This window comes from Panonychus citri, unplaced genomic scaffold (assembly GCF_014898815.1).
Source record: "Panonychus citri isolate SS breed McGregor unplaced genomic scaffold, ASM1489881v1 Contig00140, whole genome shotgun sequence".
In the NCBI taxonomy this organism is placed as follows: Eukaryota; Metazoa; Arthropoda; class Arachnida; order Trombidiformes; family Tetranychidae; genus Panonychus; species Panonychus citri.
Genome location: NW_026515545.1, coordinates 614,503 through 633,762, shown reverse-complemented (window position 1 = coordinate 633,762; position 19,260 = coordinate 614,503). Strand labels below are relative to the sequence as shown.

General features: G+C 33.3%; 4 protein-coding genes across 4 annotated transcripts in view; 2 read left to right on the top strand and 2 right to left on the bottom strand.

Moving 5' to 3' along the window:
• Positions 1-7,172, top strand: part of LOC128394687 (beta-1,4-galactosyltransferase 4-like) — a 39,457-nt gene extending 32,285 nt beyond the window's left edge. Inside the window, exons 5-6 of the mRNA XM_053355043.1 lie at positions 6,678-6,779; positions 6,911-7,172. Coding sequence (XP_053211018.1) covers positions 6,678-6,779; positions 6,911-7,085 — 277 coding nt within the window. The 3' untranslated portion in view covers positions 7,086-7,172. The remainder of the gene's footprint in view (positions 1-6,677; positions 6,780-6,910) is intronic.
• Positions 7,173-7,442: 270 nt separating this feature from the next.
• Positions 7,443-11,273, bottom strand: LOC128394679 (probable delta-1-pyrroline-5-carboxylate synthase). Its single transcript, XM_053355033.1, is given in 9 exon segments — positions 7,443-7,805; positions 7,878-7,973; positions 8,058-8,366; positions 8,457-8,652; positions 9,071-9,384; positions 9,387-9,425; positions 9,493-9,636; positions 9,702-10,083; positions 10,154-11,273. Coding segments are annotated over 9 exon segments (2,361 nt in total). The 5' UTR covers positions 10,865-11,273; the 3' UTR covers positions 7,443-7,635.
• A 1,187-nt stretch (positions 11,274-12,460) lies between these two features.
• On the bottom strand, positions 12,461-13,464 carry LOC128394710 (nuclear migration protein nudC-like). The gene is made up of 2 exons (XM_053355070.1): positions 13,133-13,464; positions 12,461-13,057 (listed from the first exon to the last, which is right to left on the bottom strand). Exons 1-2 carry the CDS (start codon positions 13,359-13,361, stop codon positions 12,702-12,704), a joined length of 585 nt encoding a protein of 194 aa, XP_053211045.1. The 5' UTR covers positions 13,362-13,464; the 3' UTR covers positions 12,461-12,701.
• Positions 13,465-13,981: 517 nt separating this feature from the next.
• Positions 13,982-18,581, top strand: LOC128394871 (uncharacterized). Its single transcript, XM_053355241.1, is given in 17 exon segments — positions 13,982-14,105; positions 14,213-14,283; positions 14,354-14,513; positions 14,860-14,990; positions 15,052-15,145; positions 15,312-15,472; positions 15,534-15,542; positions 15,545-15,661; positions 15,722-15,958; positions 16,052-16,162; positions 16,232-16,303; positions 16,367-16,523; positions 16,587-16,769; positions 16,843-16,964; positions 17,029-17,242; positions 17,309-17,830; positions 17,897-18,581. Coding segments are annotated over 17 exon segments (2,994 nt in total). The 5' UTR covers positions 13,982-14,050; the 3' UTR covers positions 18,475-18,581.
• The last annotated feature ends 679 nt before the right edge of the window (positions 18,582-19,260 follow it).

Sequence of the window (19,260 nt, the reverse complement as noted above, 5' to 3'; positions counted from 1 at the left end):
TCTACTGATTGATTCAATAAATTTTTCTTTTGAATTTGAATTTAATTAACTGTTGACTTCCTTTTCCTTTTGGACTAACAATAATAAACTTATGAGAGTAACCTAGAATACTTGGACTAACGACACTCAGAAGGTGATGATGACTCGAAATTGTGGACTAACCATACTTAGACGATGATGAGAACTGGGTGAGGTGGACTAACGATACTTAGAGGCTAATGATGAGTAGGAAATGTGGACTAACGATACATAGACGATGATGGTGATTGAAAAAGGTGGACTAACCATACTTAGACGATGATGATGACTCGAAATGGTGGACTAACCATACTTAGACGATGATGAGAACTGGGTGAGGTGGACTAACCATACTTAGACGATAATGATGACTCGGAAATATGGACTAACGGTACCTAGAGGCTAATGATGATTAGAAAGGTGGACTTATGGTACGCAGAGGTGGATGATGACTTGGTAACGTGGACTAACAATAACTAGGCAATGTGGATGACTTGGTAATGTGGACTAACGCTACTTGGATGATGATAATGCCTATTCAGACGGACAAAACTGGTGGTGGAGGAGGAAAATCGAATCTTGGGATGGATCTAATTAAACGACGACGGGCTAATTGGATGGAATCTTGTGAGGATGGGTTGATCGTTTCGACTGGCTTCTTCTTTTGATACTGAGGATGATAAATCTTTCAAATCTTATCAACTGTTGTTCGGCAATTACTTGATCGTTGACACTGGTAAACATTTCTAAGTTTTGTGTGAGAAAACTGGTTTATAAAGCCACCAGCGATGTAGAAACTCGTGGTCAAATCTAGCGCAAATAATTGACTGGACTAAAGGTGAAAAAGGTGATGAAGATTTCGTGTTTATGTCAACTCCAACTGAACCATTAACAGGGGCGGTGTTAGACGTTCTCCAGATGATCAGATCGGACTTGGTCGACACTGACTCACTGATCGGGGGTGAGAGGGTGGTTAATGCTATGAGACTAATCAATAACACGGGTGAAAATCTCATTGGTACGTTTCTGATTCGAATGGATCGGCGAGGGGTTAGGTTAGGTGAGGATGATTCAGACGCATTATTTTCTTTCAAATTATTTTTGGAGATTTGTTGTTAGCCTTAACTCGAACTACAGTGGATAATGGATTAGGATCAACTGTTCTTAACTTTGGGTCTATTGCATGAAGGATTGCCAGCTGAAGGTGACTCCCTTTGTGTTTCTAATATTATTTGCGAATAGGCTGAATGACTATGAATTGGATTGGAATTTCCAGTAACAATTGTATTGTAAAATAATGTACAATTTCCTAAATTAGACTTATCGAAAGCGAAAGCTGGACTAAACTCGTCCAATGTCTCTCTTACTATTTTCTCTTGTTCATTCTTCAAATGGTATACTTCAAGTTCGTCTTTGGTCGATGATGAAGAGGATGCTGAGGGTAAGGGAGGTGATGAGGATGATAGGGGTGAAGGTGTTGGAATTGCTGACTGTTGGTTAACAAATTCCGAATGTGCGGGTTTAAAATCATTGATCTCTGACTCATTTTGATTAAAACATGCTGGACTGACATACTTTTCATTTTCATTACAGTCATAATCGATAAGGGAAAACTGCGTTGGACATTCATACGAATTATATGGAAGACATTGATTTAGTTCTAGTTGTTTATCGACGACTAAGTTTGATTGTTCGGGGTTCCCACAATAAAACTCAGAACTAAGATCAGAATTAAATGAGACAACTTGAATTGGACTAACTTCGATTGGACTAACTATTTTCGGAATGAAATTATTCGGACTAACAGGACTTGGACTAACCTCTAAGTCTAAATTGAAAACTTCATGAGATGATTCAAGTGAAAAGTCAAAGTAATTCCACTCATGCAACATTTCGACATCATTTACGGTTTCAACTATCAAGCAATGGTCTGTGTCGTGGTTATTTTCATCAATTACATCAAAATTTAATGGGACTAACCCATTCTCTAAATCTACGGTGGGACTATAACAAAGGTTATTTTTATCTAAATTCGTAATGAAAACTTTTCCAGGGTACTTATCATCATTGGTGGACTGGTGGACTAACTCCATGGTTCCAAGGTCTAACTGGAGTCTCGCTGCTCGGTTGAAATTGTTTCCAAGAAGAAGATCATAAGCGAAAGAATCGTCAACAACCAGAAGGTTGGTCCAAACTCCTACGGTTAGAGATCCGGCGGTTATTAATAACCTGGTGCGACCGATGATGTTCAAACAATGACCACTTGCCGATTTAACTGCGGGGCCGCCATAATATTGGATTTGATTCGGATCAGCCCATGCTTGTTTGATGATGGAAACGGTTGATCCCGTGTCGATGAGGCCTCTTAATTTTCTATTATTCACTGAGCACTGAATGAAAATGTAATTTTCATCATAATCACTTAAACAGTTTGCCCTGGGAGGCGGTGGAGGGTGACCAGCACTATAAGGTTGCTGAACGTTCACTGGGTTCGGTCGATGGGTCACTGGTTGGTTCACTTGATGGTCTCGATGATGATGATTCAGAGGATATTGTTGCGGGCGGTTCACTGGGGGTAACTGATTAGACGAGGTTTGGTTTTGATATGGGTAGTTATGAAATGAGTGATTGTTGGTGGAACTTTGGGCTTGGGTTTGATTATGAGAATAGGGTAATTGGGAAAAGGGCGAATACGGTGGGTAATTGGGTGGTTGGTATCTTGGATGAGGGTAACTGGGTTGAGGGTGAGTTGGGAATGGTCGATTTGGTTGATGATTAGAGGTGAACAAAGGCCTTTGTTGATTGGCGCTTGCGCCTTGGTCACGGATACGGAAATAACAGTTGGCCTGAATATGGCCTACTTTGTTACAATAGTAACAGATTATAGGCTTACCGTTTCTGGATGAATCTGGTTCTATCTGGTTAACTCGGGTAGTTCTCATGGTTAGTCCATTTTTTAACTCCATGATCATCTGTTTCAATTCAGCGACCTCAGGATTTGTGGTATTATTAGAATTTCGCTCCAAATTTTTTGCATGATCGGTAAATTCTTTTATCGTAGTTGGATTTAGTCCATATAAAACGGTCTTAATATCGGCCCTAACACCTTCGAAGAGATAACGCATTGTTTCTTTCTCATTCTTATTTAATTTACTGCATAATTCTTTGACATCGATTATAAATTTAGTGACCGGTTCATCTGAACGTTGTTTTCTACTCGATAATTGTTGATTAATATATGATTCATACTCGGAGGGTAAGAAGGTCGATTTGAAATCAGATATAAATTCATCCCAAGTATAATTAGGGTCACTTAGATGTGGACTAATGTCTTGTTGAAACCAAGAAGCAGCAGTGTCTTCGAGATACAGACTTACCCTATCGAGCCGTTCCTTATCGTTCCAGCCATACACTTGGGCCAACGAGGTGAACTTGGTGATGAATTTAAGTGCTTCATTGCTGAAAGCACCACTAAACGATGGTATTTTTGGACCACGAGGTGGGGCCAAGGATAAGGGTTTTCTTTCGGCCATGGTGAAATAAGTTAGTGTTTCAAGGTCAGGACTTGAGGTCATAAAGTAAAGAAACACAAAGACACAAAGAGAAAGGGGAAATTGACTGAATAAATATATCCAAGTTGTTTTGATCTCAAGGGTGATAAAGTTGACCACTGGCTTGAGCTCTCGGTGGGACCTCCAAATGTAAAAGTTGAGGTTGATGATGAAATTTGAAATTGATTTATTTTCACTTAACACAAACTTTAATTTCTTCTCAATTTCGATATTAAACAAATTACAATTTTTCGTTTCACTTTGATGAGGATACTCACACACAAACCAATTTCAACTAAGATCGGGACCACAACCAGACTAACTATACTGGTTATTCAACCTTATTTTATATCAAAATTTTCTCTTTCTATTTCTCTGTCTACAATTCTGGTACCTTGACTTTTCCTTCATTATCACCTTGATCTTTGTTTGTTTTTCTCGTAGCAATTTCTTAATTAAAAACGACTTTGGACTAACTAATTAAGTGAACACCTAAATCAACATTAGATAATTTTCTCGATAACCTTTTCAATTTTGGATCATTACAATATTATAACAAAACTCATTATTGATTTTATCATAAAATTCAGTTTCAATGAATCATTTTCATCATCTTGACCTGACATATTTTCACCTCCCTTTTAACAAAATAACTCTCATTATTACACCTTAAGCATTTGACCAGTTTTGACCCTTTCGAGATTACAATTAATCAATTTCTATTGATTCTGATGACAATTCATAATGATAATAACTAATTGTTTGTCACAGTGATCAAGATTGAATTGATTGAGAGTGATCAAAAACACGCTCGCAAATGGTTCAAACTGTTTAACTAAATGATTAGCTGATTGTTTAGTATCAATACAATCACTTTATACAGGATAAGGCAAAATTATCTTCGTTAAAGTTTCAGCAACTTCAGTTATTTATCATGAATGATGAGACTATCATGATAATAAATTCATCTCAGAATCGATTTAATTATGAAACTGTAATCACTCCTAACTACTAACAGAGTAAATTAATTACAATTAAAGTTCAACCATTTCACATAATAGTAATGATGAAAACATGAAAACTATATCGTTTCAAATTTCTTTTAATTCAATTACATCAATTAATTGGTGTTATTCTGATTAATTTTTATTCGTTGAAAAAAATGAATGGATAAAAAATTGGAATAATTATAAATGAACCAATTGTGTTTAATGTCTTTAGAAAAATGGTAAAAAGAAAAAAAAAGTTCTAATCGAATATCATTAGAAAAGGAAAAACACAAATTATCTCGAAATCGAAGGGAAGAAAAGTCTAGCACGAAGAGAAAAATGCATGAAAAAGAACGAGAGAGAGATTATGATAAGGAGAGAAAATGATGATGGAGAAAGAGAAGGTAAAAGTTAAAAGATGAGGATGAAAACGAAATACAGAATAAAGAGAAGAAAAAAAATCGATTCCTCTTTTATATTCGTAGGGATGTTTTTTTCTCGAACATGGAGATGGAAGAAAAATAAATGATAATAAGCCTCTTCAATAAGTTAAGTGAGTCCAAAGTACTTTACAAAATTTCATATTTTTCTTCATCATCATCAGTTGTTCATTTGCTTTTCCTCTGTTCATCTTGATCCACTTCCTAGTTCCCCTGAATCTCTCTTTCTCGTGCATGAAAATGCTATCGATTCTCCTTATGAACAGACTGATTGGTGTTATAGAAATTAGCATCGAAAATATTTGGAAATTTCAAGTTTTGGCTAATGTGCTATTAGCACTTTTACTCATTTAAAGTGATCGATCCTTATTTTGTTAGATCGTTTTCCTTTTCTCGTGTACCTTAAGCTGAATTTGATCTTACATTCTGTCGATAAATGAACTTTAGAGAAAAAGTTTTCAGATATATTTTTTTTCTCTGACTTTTAATCTTCCATTATCAATATGAGTGCATCATCTTCATGATGATCCACATCATTATGGTGAAAATCTTAGAACTTGTTCCGGTTTTGGATCATTAAACATCCATTTGACTGTTTAAAAAGGTTTCTCATCTTGCTTATCATCATTATCATCAAGGTAAATCAAGTTATCTATGTGGAGACATGAGAAACTTTCAACTTGAATTGAAATATGAGATTGAATTCAAGTAACTTCCAAAGGAAAAAAAATTCAATCAAGTTTAACTTTCAAATGGTGAAATTTTATTTGCTTACTTACCTGAGATTGAAACTTTATTATGACAATTTACCATGAACACGATAATGAATATAAGCATCATCATCATCATCATCGCAATCGATTCAATCAATTCTGTCACTTAGGTGATCATATTTCACTCTGATTTTAGTTTGTTGTCATAAGAAACTAGAAACTCAGTCTTGTCAATACACATGGTGATAAATCCTGAAAATAATGAACTTTTCATATAATATAATGCGTTTTACACCTTGGAAAAAATGTCCTTTCTTGATGATTTGATCATTATCATGTTTATGATGATAATCATCTTGAAAAATAAAATAGTTTACTTTTAAAACTAGACCATCAGAATCAATATAATGACTGTTATCATGATAATGATGATTATAAATCAATTTAAACTGTCCAGTTAGACTTTATTATTATTTTTTAACAATGGAAACTCAATCAGCTGGTCATCTATTTTATAAGCATGATGATTATCCTGATTGTTTCTTTATAAACTTTTTCTACGATTATTTCATCTATTAAATGAAATGAGACAGAATAGATTTAACCAACTTGCAAACATTATCTTGATAATGATGACCAGTAAAATGACCAGTGTAATAAAAACCAACCAAAAGGCTATAAAAGTAAATTGTCCTTACCAATTGACATTCATTTTGATTGATAGTTGACCCAAACAGTTGAAATTAAATTATTACATTTTTATTACAAAATTATTGGGAAATCGTTCAACTATTATTTGCATAAATTGTGAAATTCAATAGTTTTTTTTATTAATAAAACTTTAAAAGTTTGTTCGTTGCTCTTGTCAATCAAATTATTGGTCAATTGCTTTAATAGACTCATACTTATTTAAATATGTCATTTGAATTTGATTTTAATTTGATCTCATTCTCTTCAATGTTTTAGATTAAAATTTCATAATCTGAATATAACTCGACCTCCCGAATCGGTGGGACGATACACAATGATAAAACATAGCCATCGAGCGGAATCCCCTGATATTGTCAGGTAACAGATCAGAGCTTTGAATTTAGCATTGAGAAAATTTTATTTTAATCATTAATTTAGTCGAGTAGTTTGCGCGATTTTTTTCATAATTACTCAGCTGATTGTTTTATTTTTCATTAATTTCTTTTTAGAACTGCGTTACTCAGGATGGCGAAACGTCGGGCAACTCGTGATGGTTTTAACTCAGTTCAATATACGATTTTGGATAGAAAAGAGGAACCTGATTATTGTCATATAAGTATTGAGATCAGTTCTATCCATAGATGGTCATTCCCATCGAAAAATAAATTGGTTATACATTTTTGATTGTACATATTAAATAAATTCGAGACTATAACTTGTAAAATTATCAGAGAAAATATTATATTAAATATTAACATTGTTACCCTTTGACATATTATTAGAATTAAATTATAATTCCCATCAAATGGCTATCAAAGCTTGCGATAAGTTCATTAATTGTAGCCATATTAACAAGTTCAGTCCTCTGATGCACAATCAAGACGGTTAATATGACTACTTAACGAAAAAATGACGATTTAATGAGAATACAAAAAGATCAGGGATGAATTTTGATGGTGAGATGATGATCAACTGAATAGGTTCAATTCAAATCTAGAATTGGGTCGAGAAAGTAAACATCCTGATGAAGATTCAATAAGATAAGTTGTAACAATTTAATTGTTTATTGAACGGAAAAGTTGGTAAGGGAGATTAATTAAATTTGATCTATTGCAGTCAAATTTTAGATAATCAATAAAAAAAATACAAATCGATTAGGCACTTTGAACATTGAGTACAAATGAATTGAATTTTTTCTCATTTTCTATCAACTTCTCGAAACTTTCGAATTGATTTAGTTGTTTTTTGGTTGAACCTCGATGTGTTTATATTGATAAACTCCTTCCGTGAAGTTTTGAACTGTTTGCCCACTTCCAGTGAGAATCCATTTTGTTGATAAGAGACCTTCCATCCCAACAGGTCCTCGGGCATGAATTTTGCCTGTACTGATTCCGACTTCAGCACCTATTGATGGAAAATGTGTAAATGATTAGTAAACTATTAAATCCTTGAAAAGAAATTAAGATGAGAACTCACCAAGACCAAATCGATAGCCATCAGCAAATCGAGAACTACAGTTGTGAAAACAACAGGCACTGTCGACTCTCGAAGTGAATAAAGAGGTTGTTTCATCTGAAAAGGAAAAAAAATAGAAAGTTAAAGGTCAGAACTGATATTCACAATAATCGCAACACCGAGTTTCCTGACGAAATTTACCATTTTCTGAGATAATAACATCGGTGTGACCACTTCCGAAAGTATTGATATGCGTAATTGCTTCTTCCACATCGTCGACCAGTTCAATGGTACAATCTAAGGTTCCATACTCTTTTTTCAATGAATCAGTTAAAGGTGGAGCAAAGGTCAAGATAGAAACAAGTTTAGGTCCAGAATGAACTGTCACCCCTTTGGCTTTTAATTCATTGCAAAGTTTAAGGAAAAAGTCGCTATTAACTAAAGATTTGTGAAGTAAAAGAGTTTCCATTGCATTGCAAGCAGAAGGATAATCACATTTGGAATCGATAACTATTAGAATAAAACAGAGAATTTGAATGAAAATTAATAATCGTATACTCAATCGGATACTCAATCTTAACAATTTGATGAGATATTTACCAATATCAATTGCTTTCTTTAGATCGGCATCTTTATCAACATAAACATGACAAACTCCTTCAGAATGTCCAAGAACGGGAATAGTACCAGCCTTTTCTTTAATACTACGAACAAGATCATATGACCCACGGGGAATAATTAGATCAATGTGACTTTCCAATGTAATTAACTCGCCAATCTCTTCCCGGGTATTAACCTAAAGATTAATCAGAAAAAAGTCAAAATTACCTTGGGTTTATTCATTATTTTCATGGTAATCCTGATAAGAATTTCTTTGAATACTAAGTAATTGAGACATTTTCCCATCAGATCACATCTTAAATTCATGTGTTTTCATTTGTATCACAAATGTTCAAGTGATTTTGGTTATAATTAGTAACACAATTAACTGCTCTTTATCCACAGAAAATCAAAAGTAAATAAAAATTATCTAAATTGTCAACACATTCAATTAGAAAACTTTCCTTTGGGTTTTTTTCGTTCTTAGTGTTTTGATGGGACTTCCTCATTCTAAAATACCCGATCACATGTAACAATCAATACTCTTTATAACTCTTAATATTAACCAGTTGAACTTTGATATATGAATTAATATTTAGATTGTTAATATTTACCAATGCAACAGAATCTTCAACATGATATTTTGAAAGTGCCTTTTGGATAAGTTGCCAAAGAAATTGGTTTGAATGATTGGCTTCTTTTCCTCCTTTCAATATGATTCCATTTCCCGTTGCGATTGATAGGCCGGCGATTTGTGGAAGACAATCAGGTCGTGACTCGAAAATTATTAAAATATTTCCAATAGGGACAGTTATTTGTTTCAAGATCAAATTATCGGCGATAATTGTCTCTTTAATCACTCGATTCAACATCAACTTTGATTTCTCTGCTATTGATTTCAATCCATCGGATAAACTTTTCAGCTTTTTTCATCCAACTTCAATCTGGATAATAAAACAGGAGCTAAACCTTAATAATGATGAAGAAAACAATTAGTGGTCAATATTTTACACTAAGTAATTATATTAATAGTTACCTGATTCTGTTGCTTGTTTTAAATCCTTTTTATTAGCAGCCAGTATTTCCGATTTATTCTCGGTCAAAAGATTCGCAATAGTTTCCAGGATGTCGGCTCTTTCTTCCGGCTTTAAAGATGCCAATTTTGCACCACCAATACGAGCTATGAAATCAAATAAATTCGCGTTGATTATTGCTTAATCGGACAAAGGTAACTTCTTTATTTACCTTTGGCAGCTAAAATTTCAACTGATGAAACCTCTTCTCGATAATTGGTGAAAAAGGTTCCAATTTTGTATCCATCGACGATTCTTTTAATTGCATTCGTCTCGTGTCCATTGCAAATAACAGTGGTCACTCCTCGATCTAATGCCCAAGAGGCAGCGTCCACTTTAGACTTCATTCCACCAGTTCCAACTTTGTTACTACTGCCAAAAGTAACAGGATTCTCACTGTTGGTCGAGTAAATGTTTATCAATTTAGATCCTTGTTGGTCTGGTGGGGCAGTGTAAACACCATCAACATCTGATAAAATGATTAGTAAATCAGCACCAATTTCAACGGAAAGTAAAGCGGCTAAACTATCATTGTCATGGACCATAATTGCTTGCTGGTGGAGAAGAAATAATTTATATTAATAACTCTGTTTTTTGAATTTTAATGTTTGTTGTTATTTTTACCTCTTTTGGTCCTGTTTCTGGTTCGATGATTATCTCTGGATGATCAGGCATCATTGGGGAAACAATAACGTCATTGGTATTGACGATTGGGACAATACTTAGGTGAAGTAAATCATCGATAGTGTAACTCAAATTGATTCGACTTATTGGATTATGGAAATCGCTCTTTGTGGCCAATACTTGGGCTATTTTAACTCCATATTGAACAAACATGGTGTCGTAAAGAGCCATTAGGTTACTTTGTCCAATGGCTGCAGCAGCTCGAACCTGAGGAGCTGAGGATTGAATACCAGAAGTTGATTCACTGGTTAATTGTCGGATTGTTTGTCTCATTGATTGGGACATTTTTAGCTCGGTGGCGATTTTCTGTTTACCCAAAGCAACCGCTCCACTGGTCACAATGATCACATCTTTACCCTTGTTACGAAGTTCAGAGACTTGTTCAACAATCGATGCTAATCTTCCAAGAGCAAAGCCACACTGATCTTCACGGGTTAGAACAGCACTTCCAACCTTAACTACGATCCTTTGAGCTTTGTGAAGTTCATCACGATTCTCATAAGCCACTTTACTTGTTGATCCATTGGTTGAACTTTTCGCCATCGCTCTTAAAACAGGATGAAAACCGATTAAACCATTAGATTGACCATTAGAATGGGAAAGCAGTTGATGTCCGTTTGAAAGTGAATCGGATCCATCGATTGATGGCATTTTTGGAAGAGAGAGAAAAAGAGAAATGGATTAAAAATTAACAGTTAGAATTGAATATATTGACAATCAGGTTGAAAGAGTAAAATGAAATGAGAAAATGTTACAGATCAAGACAACTTATGTTTAAGAATCAAAATCACTGGCATGTTGATTAGAAGAGTCTAAACGGGACAATATAAATTTCTAGTGTAGTTGATTAAGAGTGGGAAAATCAGAGAATTGATTACAATCAATGAAGAATAATTGTTTGGTTTGAAAGGTAGAACAAGATAAGCTTCAACTAATTGAGATCATACAGTCAAATGACTTCGAGTGAATCACAATCTCAATGGTGTGAACGATAATCTCTTTAGGTTTTTTGTTAATCTGGACAACGAAAAACGAGCGAACCAAATCTCACTTGCTCAGAATGAGAACGTATTTCGAGTGAACATTTTATGGACATTAGTATGTAGAATATCCTATGGCTAAAATATTCGAAACCAGTTTAAAGTTTATGACCAGTCCAAGTGAATACAATTTACCTTAGGTATTCACTCGAAATGCGATCTCATTCGGAGTAAGTGAGATTTAGTTCGACCTATTTGAGTCCAGAGATTAAACGAGCTAAGCTTAAAGATTTTACGTTCACTCGAACTGAGATCTGATTCTCTCTAAATGAGATTGTGATTCCTCGAAGTCATTTGACATTTTGTGGAATAAAAAAAGAACAAGAAATAATTTCATTGAGAATTAAAATACTCACATGATAATAGATGATTGATGGAAAATACAAAATTACCACCAAATGGGAATGAATTTTTCTTTCTAATGAGATTAATTCTAATGAGCAACCAAAGTGTTGGTGATAAGATGATTTTCCAATGTTGAAGATCTAATTAAGCAAAGGAAAAGAAATTATCAATAAAGGAAAATATTTAAATTCTGATCCATCAAAAGAGTCAAACAGTTTTACTCACAATGAAAAAGGTAAACAAAAAGAAACCGTTATGGTAAAAGGAAAACAACTCGATGGTGATGAGATTAATTGTTGACCAACTGATTGTATCAATTGCTCAAGTGGACAAATGTTTTGTTTGGAGATAAAGATGATTGTTGATTTGATTTGATTTGATTTGAGTAATGTCACAATTAAATTAACCCAAAAGAGAGAGAGAGAGAGAGAGTAAAATTTAGGTTCTCAATTGGTAATGACAGCAGAACATATTGTAAATTATATATTAGGAATTAAATTGTTTCGATCCCAATAATTAATCGAGACAACAGGTAATAATAATTAATGGAAGATGGTTAATGGGTCAATGGTTAGTTGTTTTCCATTTGGAATCATTGAGATTGAACAATTATCTTAATTTGAACAAACCCTCGGGTCATGATTCACCTCATTCAGTTGAGAGATTGTCATGTAAACAATGTGATTTGGGAAGAAAGAGAAAATAGAAAGAGAAGGAGAAAGAGGGAAAAAAAGAAAGAGAAATGTGTGTGTGTGTTGAAAATAGAGAATTAAATTAATCAGAATAAAGGATAATTAAATTACTATGGAAAATTAGATGATGAGATTGATGAAACACTTAAAGTGATTTGTCATTCATGTGGTAATTGGTAAAATATTATGTTGGCTTTTATTGATAAACAATGTAAACTCATATTATTGAGTCATTAATTGTGATCACTTTTTGGGATAATTAACGTTAATTAACATATTGCCAAGTGATTAATATGATTCATCACAAGAAAAGACCAATTCAATAAGCTGAAGATTCATTAAGAAAAAAAAGGAAAAACAAACATCGGAACGAAGGAGAAGTTGATTATCAAATTGTCACTGAGTAGATGATTAATTGAATTTGCATTTACTGAAATCCATTTCTGGATGATCTTTCATGAATTTAGCCAGAATCTCCTGTTTCTTTGATTCTTCTGATGTAGGTAGACCCAATTCCTTTTGCCTTTGGTCAAACATCATTTTCTCAACCATTGCTCTTGTTTCACCATCAAGATCACCGAGTTTAGAAGGCTCTGGATTTATCTTTTTAGTATCGAGCTCAGGATCTCCAGAGACTAATTTATTCCACCATTCCATTTTGTTAATCTTTTCCAATGATAAACTCAATGTTTTACCTTCTAAAGTCCAAAAACATTCTTCAATTTTAATTGGAGCAAAAAGATCTCCATCGATTATTGGAGGTTGACCTAAGATTAAGAGAAGGGAAGAAAAAAAACTCAATCAAATTTCAATCCAAGATGAAGAAAAAGAAAATTTTTTACCTTTTAATCCAACTGTAAGATGTTTCTTTTCAAATTTAACAAGACAATCTCTAGATTTTACAGGTAAATCTAAAGGAACCTTTAAATCAATTTCTGAAAGTGTTTGTGTCCACCGGTAATTAGGTAAATCACTTCCATTACCAGAATTGGGTGGTAACAAATTGGGATTATCTTCATTTGATTCGCTTGCCTCTGAAATAGGAATATTGTCACCTTCGGATGTCATCATGTTAGGAGAAGAAATTAGTTAACTAAGAGAAATGAAAAAAAAATTCAATAGATTAATCAAGACAATTAACTAACAAAAATTAAACCAAACAATTTAAACACACTGGTCAATGTTGTTAGAAACCATTTGGGTTAATTATCGTAACTATGGAAAATTTTGGAAAAGCGGTAAATTCAAATGAATAAAAAAAAATGAAATCGATTCTCTAAAATATTAACATGAATAAAAATCGGCGATTACAAAACAAACATTTAGCATTTTCAGTAGAAATTTTTTAATGGAAATGAAAACTAATTGAGAAAAACTCATCTATCGGGTTGAAATAACTTCTTGATAACTCGGCGAAAGTTACTGAGAAAAGTTGTAGAAAAGTCGAATAAACTTTTTTCTGTCTTCCATTGATAATTCAGCTACAGTGTAATTCAACTCTTTTATCAGTTCCATAGAAATCAATCAAAGTTCATTATTTATTTATCATCATGTTCTAGTAAGTTTAATTATCATATCAAGTGATGAATATAAATATTGATAAATTGGGCGTAATTATTTTGTAACACTAATTAAGGCGTTATAATCAAGATAAGAAAACTTATTAACACTCGATAAATACGATTGATTATGGACAAAGGTGTCAGAATATTGATCAAGTTTCTAATAGGAATCATTAAGCTTAATAGTCGAAGCTTAAAATGTTACTTTTACCTTTTATTTTGTGTCTAGTCAACTTTTCTTTAATAAGTTCAAGTAAGTTATCGAAGTATTAATATAAACTTCCAAGTCTACTTCATGGATTTACACGTGAAAATAGTTTATTTCAAAAAGTAACAGTATTTTCCTTTCCTATTGTAAAGTGTCATTTATGGACTTTCGTCCTGAAATAAGTCAAGGATCTAGAATTATTCATGCATCATTAACTGATAAGGTAAACATCGAAGCATAGATAATTGATTATTGTACTGGTAATATTTTCCATTTGCTAATAAAATTTTCAGGAAACCGGAAAAGTTTGGCAGATTGAAGAAAAAATCTCAGCAAGAGCTCGAATCGAAGGTAAAATTGATGTCACATCGTCAGAAAAACCCAAGGGCACTCATGCAACTATTTTCTACTCGTACAAATCTTATGATAATAACAAGCGACTTGTTATGCAAAGTAAGTTTTCATTTTCATCTTTAATCTAATCCAGACTTCAATATGTTGACCAACATTTATTAAAGAATTAGCTTCGACCATTAATATACCAAACGAAATAAAAAAACACCCATTCCACGTATTAATAACTTGGGTCGACAAATGAACAATACGTGTAGTTGATTGTTTCTTTTGAGCAGTTTTACTTTCGATCAACTTATCAACTTATTGTTTGTTTTCATATCGACCCATAGATAATATTAAGATCAAATCAAATTGTCAATCAATTGTTCAGTTACAAATTGTTAACTGATGATTTTTATCAATTGAAAGTGAAGTTTTATCTTTTTGTTTAACCGCCACTCAGATAATGATTGTGATCTTTATTTATACAAATCTGATTGGGATAAAATGTTACCTGGAGTAACCAAACCAATGATCAATATGATTCTTCTTATTGGTCCTTCGTTTTTTTACCGAATCGCTGATTCTCGATGGGTACGTTTATTGGAATGATAGAATCGAATGCTGTAATTTAAAATAACTATTCTCATTTTAGAAAGAGGAAAATGACACCATAATTAGAGGAGCTTCGATGCATAAAGCGAGCACAATAATAAGTCAAAAGATTAAAGTTACCGCTTATTACAAAGGTGAGTTTATTTTAAATCATATCGGATTGACGAAACCAAATGAGTTCTCAACTAATTAGTTGAGAACTCGGTGAAAGTTACTGAGATAAGCTGTATTTTCTTCATTCATTATAAGTACATGTAAGAATATCGATCAATCCATTTTTACTGTTAAATTATTGAACAGACCAATTTGGCGATGTGACAGAGCCAAACAGGATAGAACTGAATGAATACAACCCTCTTGCTCTCGCTCTTAATCCCGACCAAGAAGATACCCGAAAATCACTCATATTAGATGTTTATCTGAACTCAGTAACTTCTCAAGAATTGGCTGAATTGGTTCAGGTAAATTGGAAAATAAATGTCATTGTTTCGATGAATATTAATTATTTACTTTTAATTTCAGCCAACACCCGAGGAGTTGGTTGTCCCGTTTATCTACAAGATAATCTTAGTGTTCCAGGAGTCTCATCTCAAAAAGTTCATTTTATCGCAAAAGACACAACTAACAACAAATATTCAACACTAAATGAGGTAAGAATAACGGTGATTGTCTAATCTCAATAATTACCTATGAGAATGATTTGACTTTAGATTCATGCTGATGGAGACAGTAAAATCTTGCGACTAGCTGAGACACGCCTTGGATTCACAAATACTTATCTGTATGATTATAATTTGGGTGTTCGATATACACTATCAAGCTCTGGAGAATGCAAGGTTTCGCCAGCTGATCTGAGCTCTCCTGGTATTTCCATTAATGGTTATTTTAGTATTGCAACGTTCCTCTGGTTAGACTCTCTACCCGTTTATCTTGGACAGATTATTTTCGTATGTACAAAGTAGCAAATTTTATAAAACTAATCTCATAAAAAAGTATTACCATCAAAACTGATTGTTTCAATGAATTCTTTCACAACTTAGGAACAGCGATCTGGTTTGAAAGTGAAAGTTTGGGAATCCGTTAAGAAAGACAGTGTTATCGAAAGTGGTAAATATGACAAAGTGGTAACGACAATTTACTTATCATCATCGGTAAGAAATTTGCTTTAATATTGATCACACATTTAAAACAGTTTACAATTTTGTAATATCGTTCAAAAGGTTACAGCTAAGACTTTTACTAGCGATATGATCGTAGGAGCTTCAAGAAACGCTTACAGGAAGGACTCATCGGTAAGTGAAAGTAATGGTTTTCTTTTATTTTCTGAATGACAAGGGCCGTATTTCTAAATACAGGGTAACTTACAACTGATTGAATCAATTCAACGCGATTTTTACGATTTTGAAATTGATCTACCTGATAGTGAATATGAGAGTGCATTCAAATTGGGAGACTGTTTCGCTGAACCAGATAAACGCCTTACACTTACTCTTCATATAACATGTGACAAGGGTATGTGAGTAATGTCATTCGATCACAAGAAAGTTATAAACTTCCCGTTTTCTATTTTAAAAGGTAAAAAGTCAAATTGTATCAAAAGAGGTGAGATAATGACTATTGAAATGAGAAAAGAGTTGAGAGAGTCTATTGATTTCACTTACGGAATATCACCGTTACGAATTGTTGATGTGGAGTTTATTTTTTCCAAGGATCGTATTGAAGCTGATGTTACATTTGTCGAAGCTCCAAGTATAATTGGTGAGAAAACAAGTTAATTTTACATTTGGATCTCGTCTTATTGATTAATGTCTTAATTAAATACCATTATCAGACTCATTCGAATTAGATTATAAATACACAAAAATAAGTTCGATAAAAAAGTATAGTGAAATTTCGGCCAAAAGTGCAGAAGAATGTATCAAGAAACTTTCTTCATCCTATTCGACTGTACGGTAAGAAAATTCAAATCGATCGTTTCATTTGGTTTATAATTGTTCATTCTTTTGTTGTTTTTAAGGCCATTCTCTTCTGTGAAAATGAAGATTATTGTGTTAGCACTGAGAATCCGGATATTCCAGAGTCAACTACGTCATCGAAAGGAACTTATTGTTCAGTTTTCACATTTCCCCTGAAGAACTTGATGCGAGTTGGCCAAGAGAAGTCGTTGGTAGATATCCATAATAATCTCTTGGCTCAGATCATTCATGATGAATGGGATCTTAACTACTATGGTAGTAGATTAAAAGGATATAAACTTACCCAAAACTTATCGATTTTATCTTAATCAATTTCAATAGGAGAAACATACACTTATGAAATAGTTGACGTTGTGGCTGCTGATAAGCGATCTGAAGAGAAAGAGAGAGAACTTTACAAAATGTTCGATTCTCGTGGTACACTGACTCCAAATGGATTGGACATTGTCGAAGTTCCAAGCATAAAACGATTTAGTGACTGTTATCGAGCTTGTTCAAAATCTGAAGATATTTTCTGCGAAACTTTTACGTTCTGTGATGCAGATTCTTTCTCTTGCATAGTGTCCAGTTTAAGTGAATTACAAATAACCAATAATTTGACATCTCGAGAACATTGTAAGACCTACTCAAAGAACTATCTTTCTGATTATACTCCACAAATTAATAAGGCTTACAAGGTACCGACTTCGGTTTCGGAAAAACTATGGGTCGATGACTGCGCTTCTGAATGTGCTAAATCTTCAGAATGTCTTTCATTTGAGTTCTGTGATGGTCTTTGTACTTTTGGTGGCTATTATTCTGAAAGTAATACCAAGTTTGACTCAAAATGTACCATTTATACTCGTAAGTTTTTCATTTCTCAACCGAAATCAACCAACTAACTAATCAATTACTCTTTACTTTTAACAGCTAAATTGTCCAAAAAATATCAACTAACTGGCTCGGAGATTGTTACTGAAGTCTTACATACAGAACTCGACCTGGACATGGATCAATGTGCTGCCTTTTGCTTCGACTACAAACAAGAAGATGATGATCAATGTAAATCTTTCAACTATTGTCCAAAAGGAAAAGAACCAGCTTCTTGTCAACTGACCAAATACTCCGTGTTCGATGATAAAACTGTCACCAATCAATCGACAAGTTGCCACAATTATCAAATGAAAACTAAACAGAATCAAGAAGAAGTAAATCAAGATAATTTGATTGCTGAAAAACCAAATGTTCGTACTACTGGAGTTGGTGCATTTGGCATAATCGTTTTATTCATGTTGATTGGTTTAATTGTTGGTTTTGTTGGTCCTTATTCAGTGATGAAAATCAAAACATCGACAATTTTAGACATCCATCTAACGATTTCACATGGTCAAGACAAGTCGATAATAATGAGGAAGATCAAGATGCAATTCAAATCTGATCTAATCCAACAATTAATTTTGACTTTTATTATGTTCCTATTAATAGCACAATTAAAGATTGTAACATGAATTTAATCTTGTTTCACCAATACAAATATCGATAACTTTCTAACCTAATCTTAGAAAATAATATTTTTCGGCCATTAAAACCAATAGATTGATCATTTTAGAAAATCAAATGACTTGAGAATATTTATTCAGATGCCTTTGGAATATATTGGGAAGGTTATTCGCTTGTTAATCACATTTCCAACTGATTCCGTTTCCTTTTCCAAATGTGAAAGTGTACGAATAATCCTCAAAATATTTATTCAGAAGCCTTTGGAATACATTGAAAAGGCACTTTTCATGTTAACCACGTTTCCAACTGAAACTGATTAATCAAACCAATTAACTGGAATATACAGGGCGTAACAAGCAAATATCATCATATCGTATACCAATCATACCACTTTTCCGACTTTGAGAGGCCACTGTTCATCAATGGCCTATGGAAAAGTTCCAGACCAGAACACAACAAAAATTTGACACTTTCGCTGTTGAGTCGCGAAAATAAAATCTGACCTGATAAATATTCTAGAAATGGTAAATCGTCATGAGTCCGGACATTTAGTTGTTATGCCCTGTATTTCAATCAGTTGTATTGATAAACTTTTTCAAATGTGAAAGTGTACGAATGATCTTCAAAATAGACATTGATCAGAACTATCTTATTGAAACAGACACACAAATGCTATTGAAAAGTTAATTATATTTCTTTAGCTGCAATTGAGACTTTAAATTTAGAATATTATTTACAATTAAGTATTGTAATTAAGTTCGACACCTAGACTTTTTTAGGTATAAAAAGCGATA

Bases quoted from the DNA above. Each gene is read 5' to 3' on its own strand.
- LOC128394710 (XM_053355070.1), bottom strand. From the start codon at position 13,361: ATGATGACATCCGAAGGTGACAATATTCCTATTTCAGAGGCAAGCGAA. The intron at 13,058-13,132 runs GTAAAAAATTTT...TCTTAATCTTAG, and splicing joins TCTTACAGTTGGATTAAAAG to GTCAACCTCCAATAATCGAT.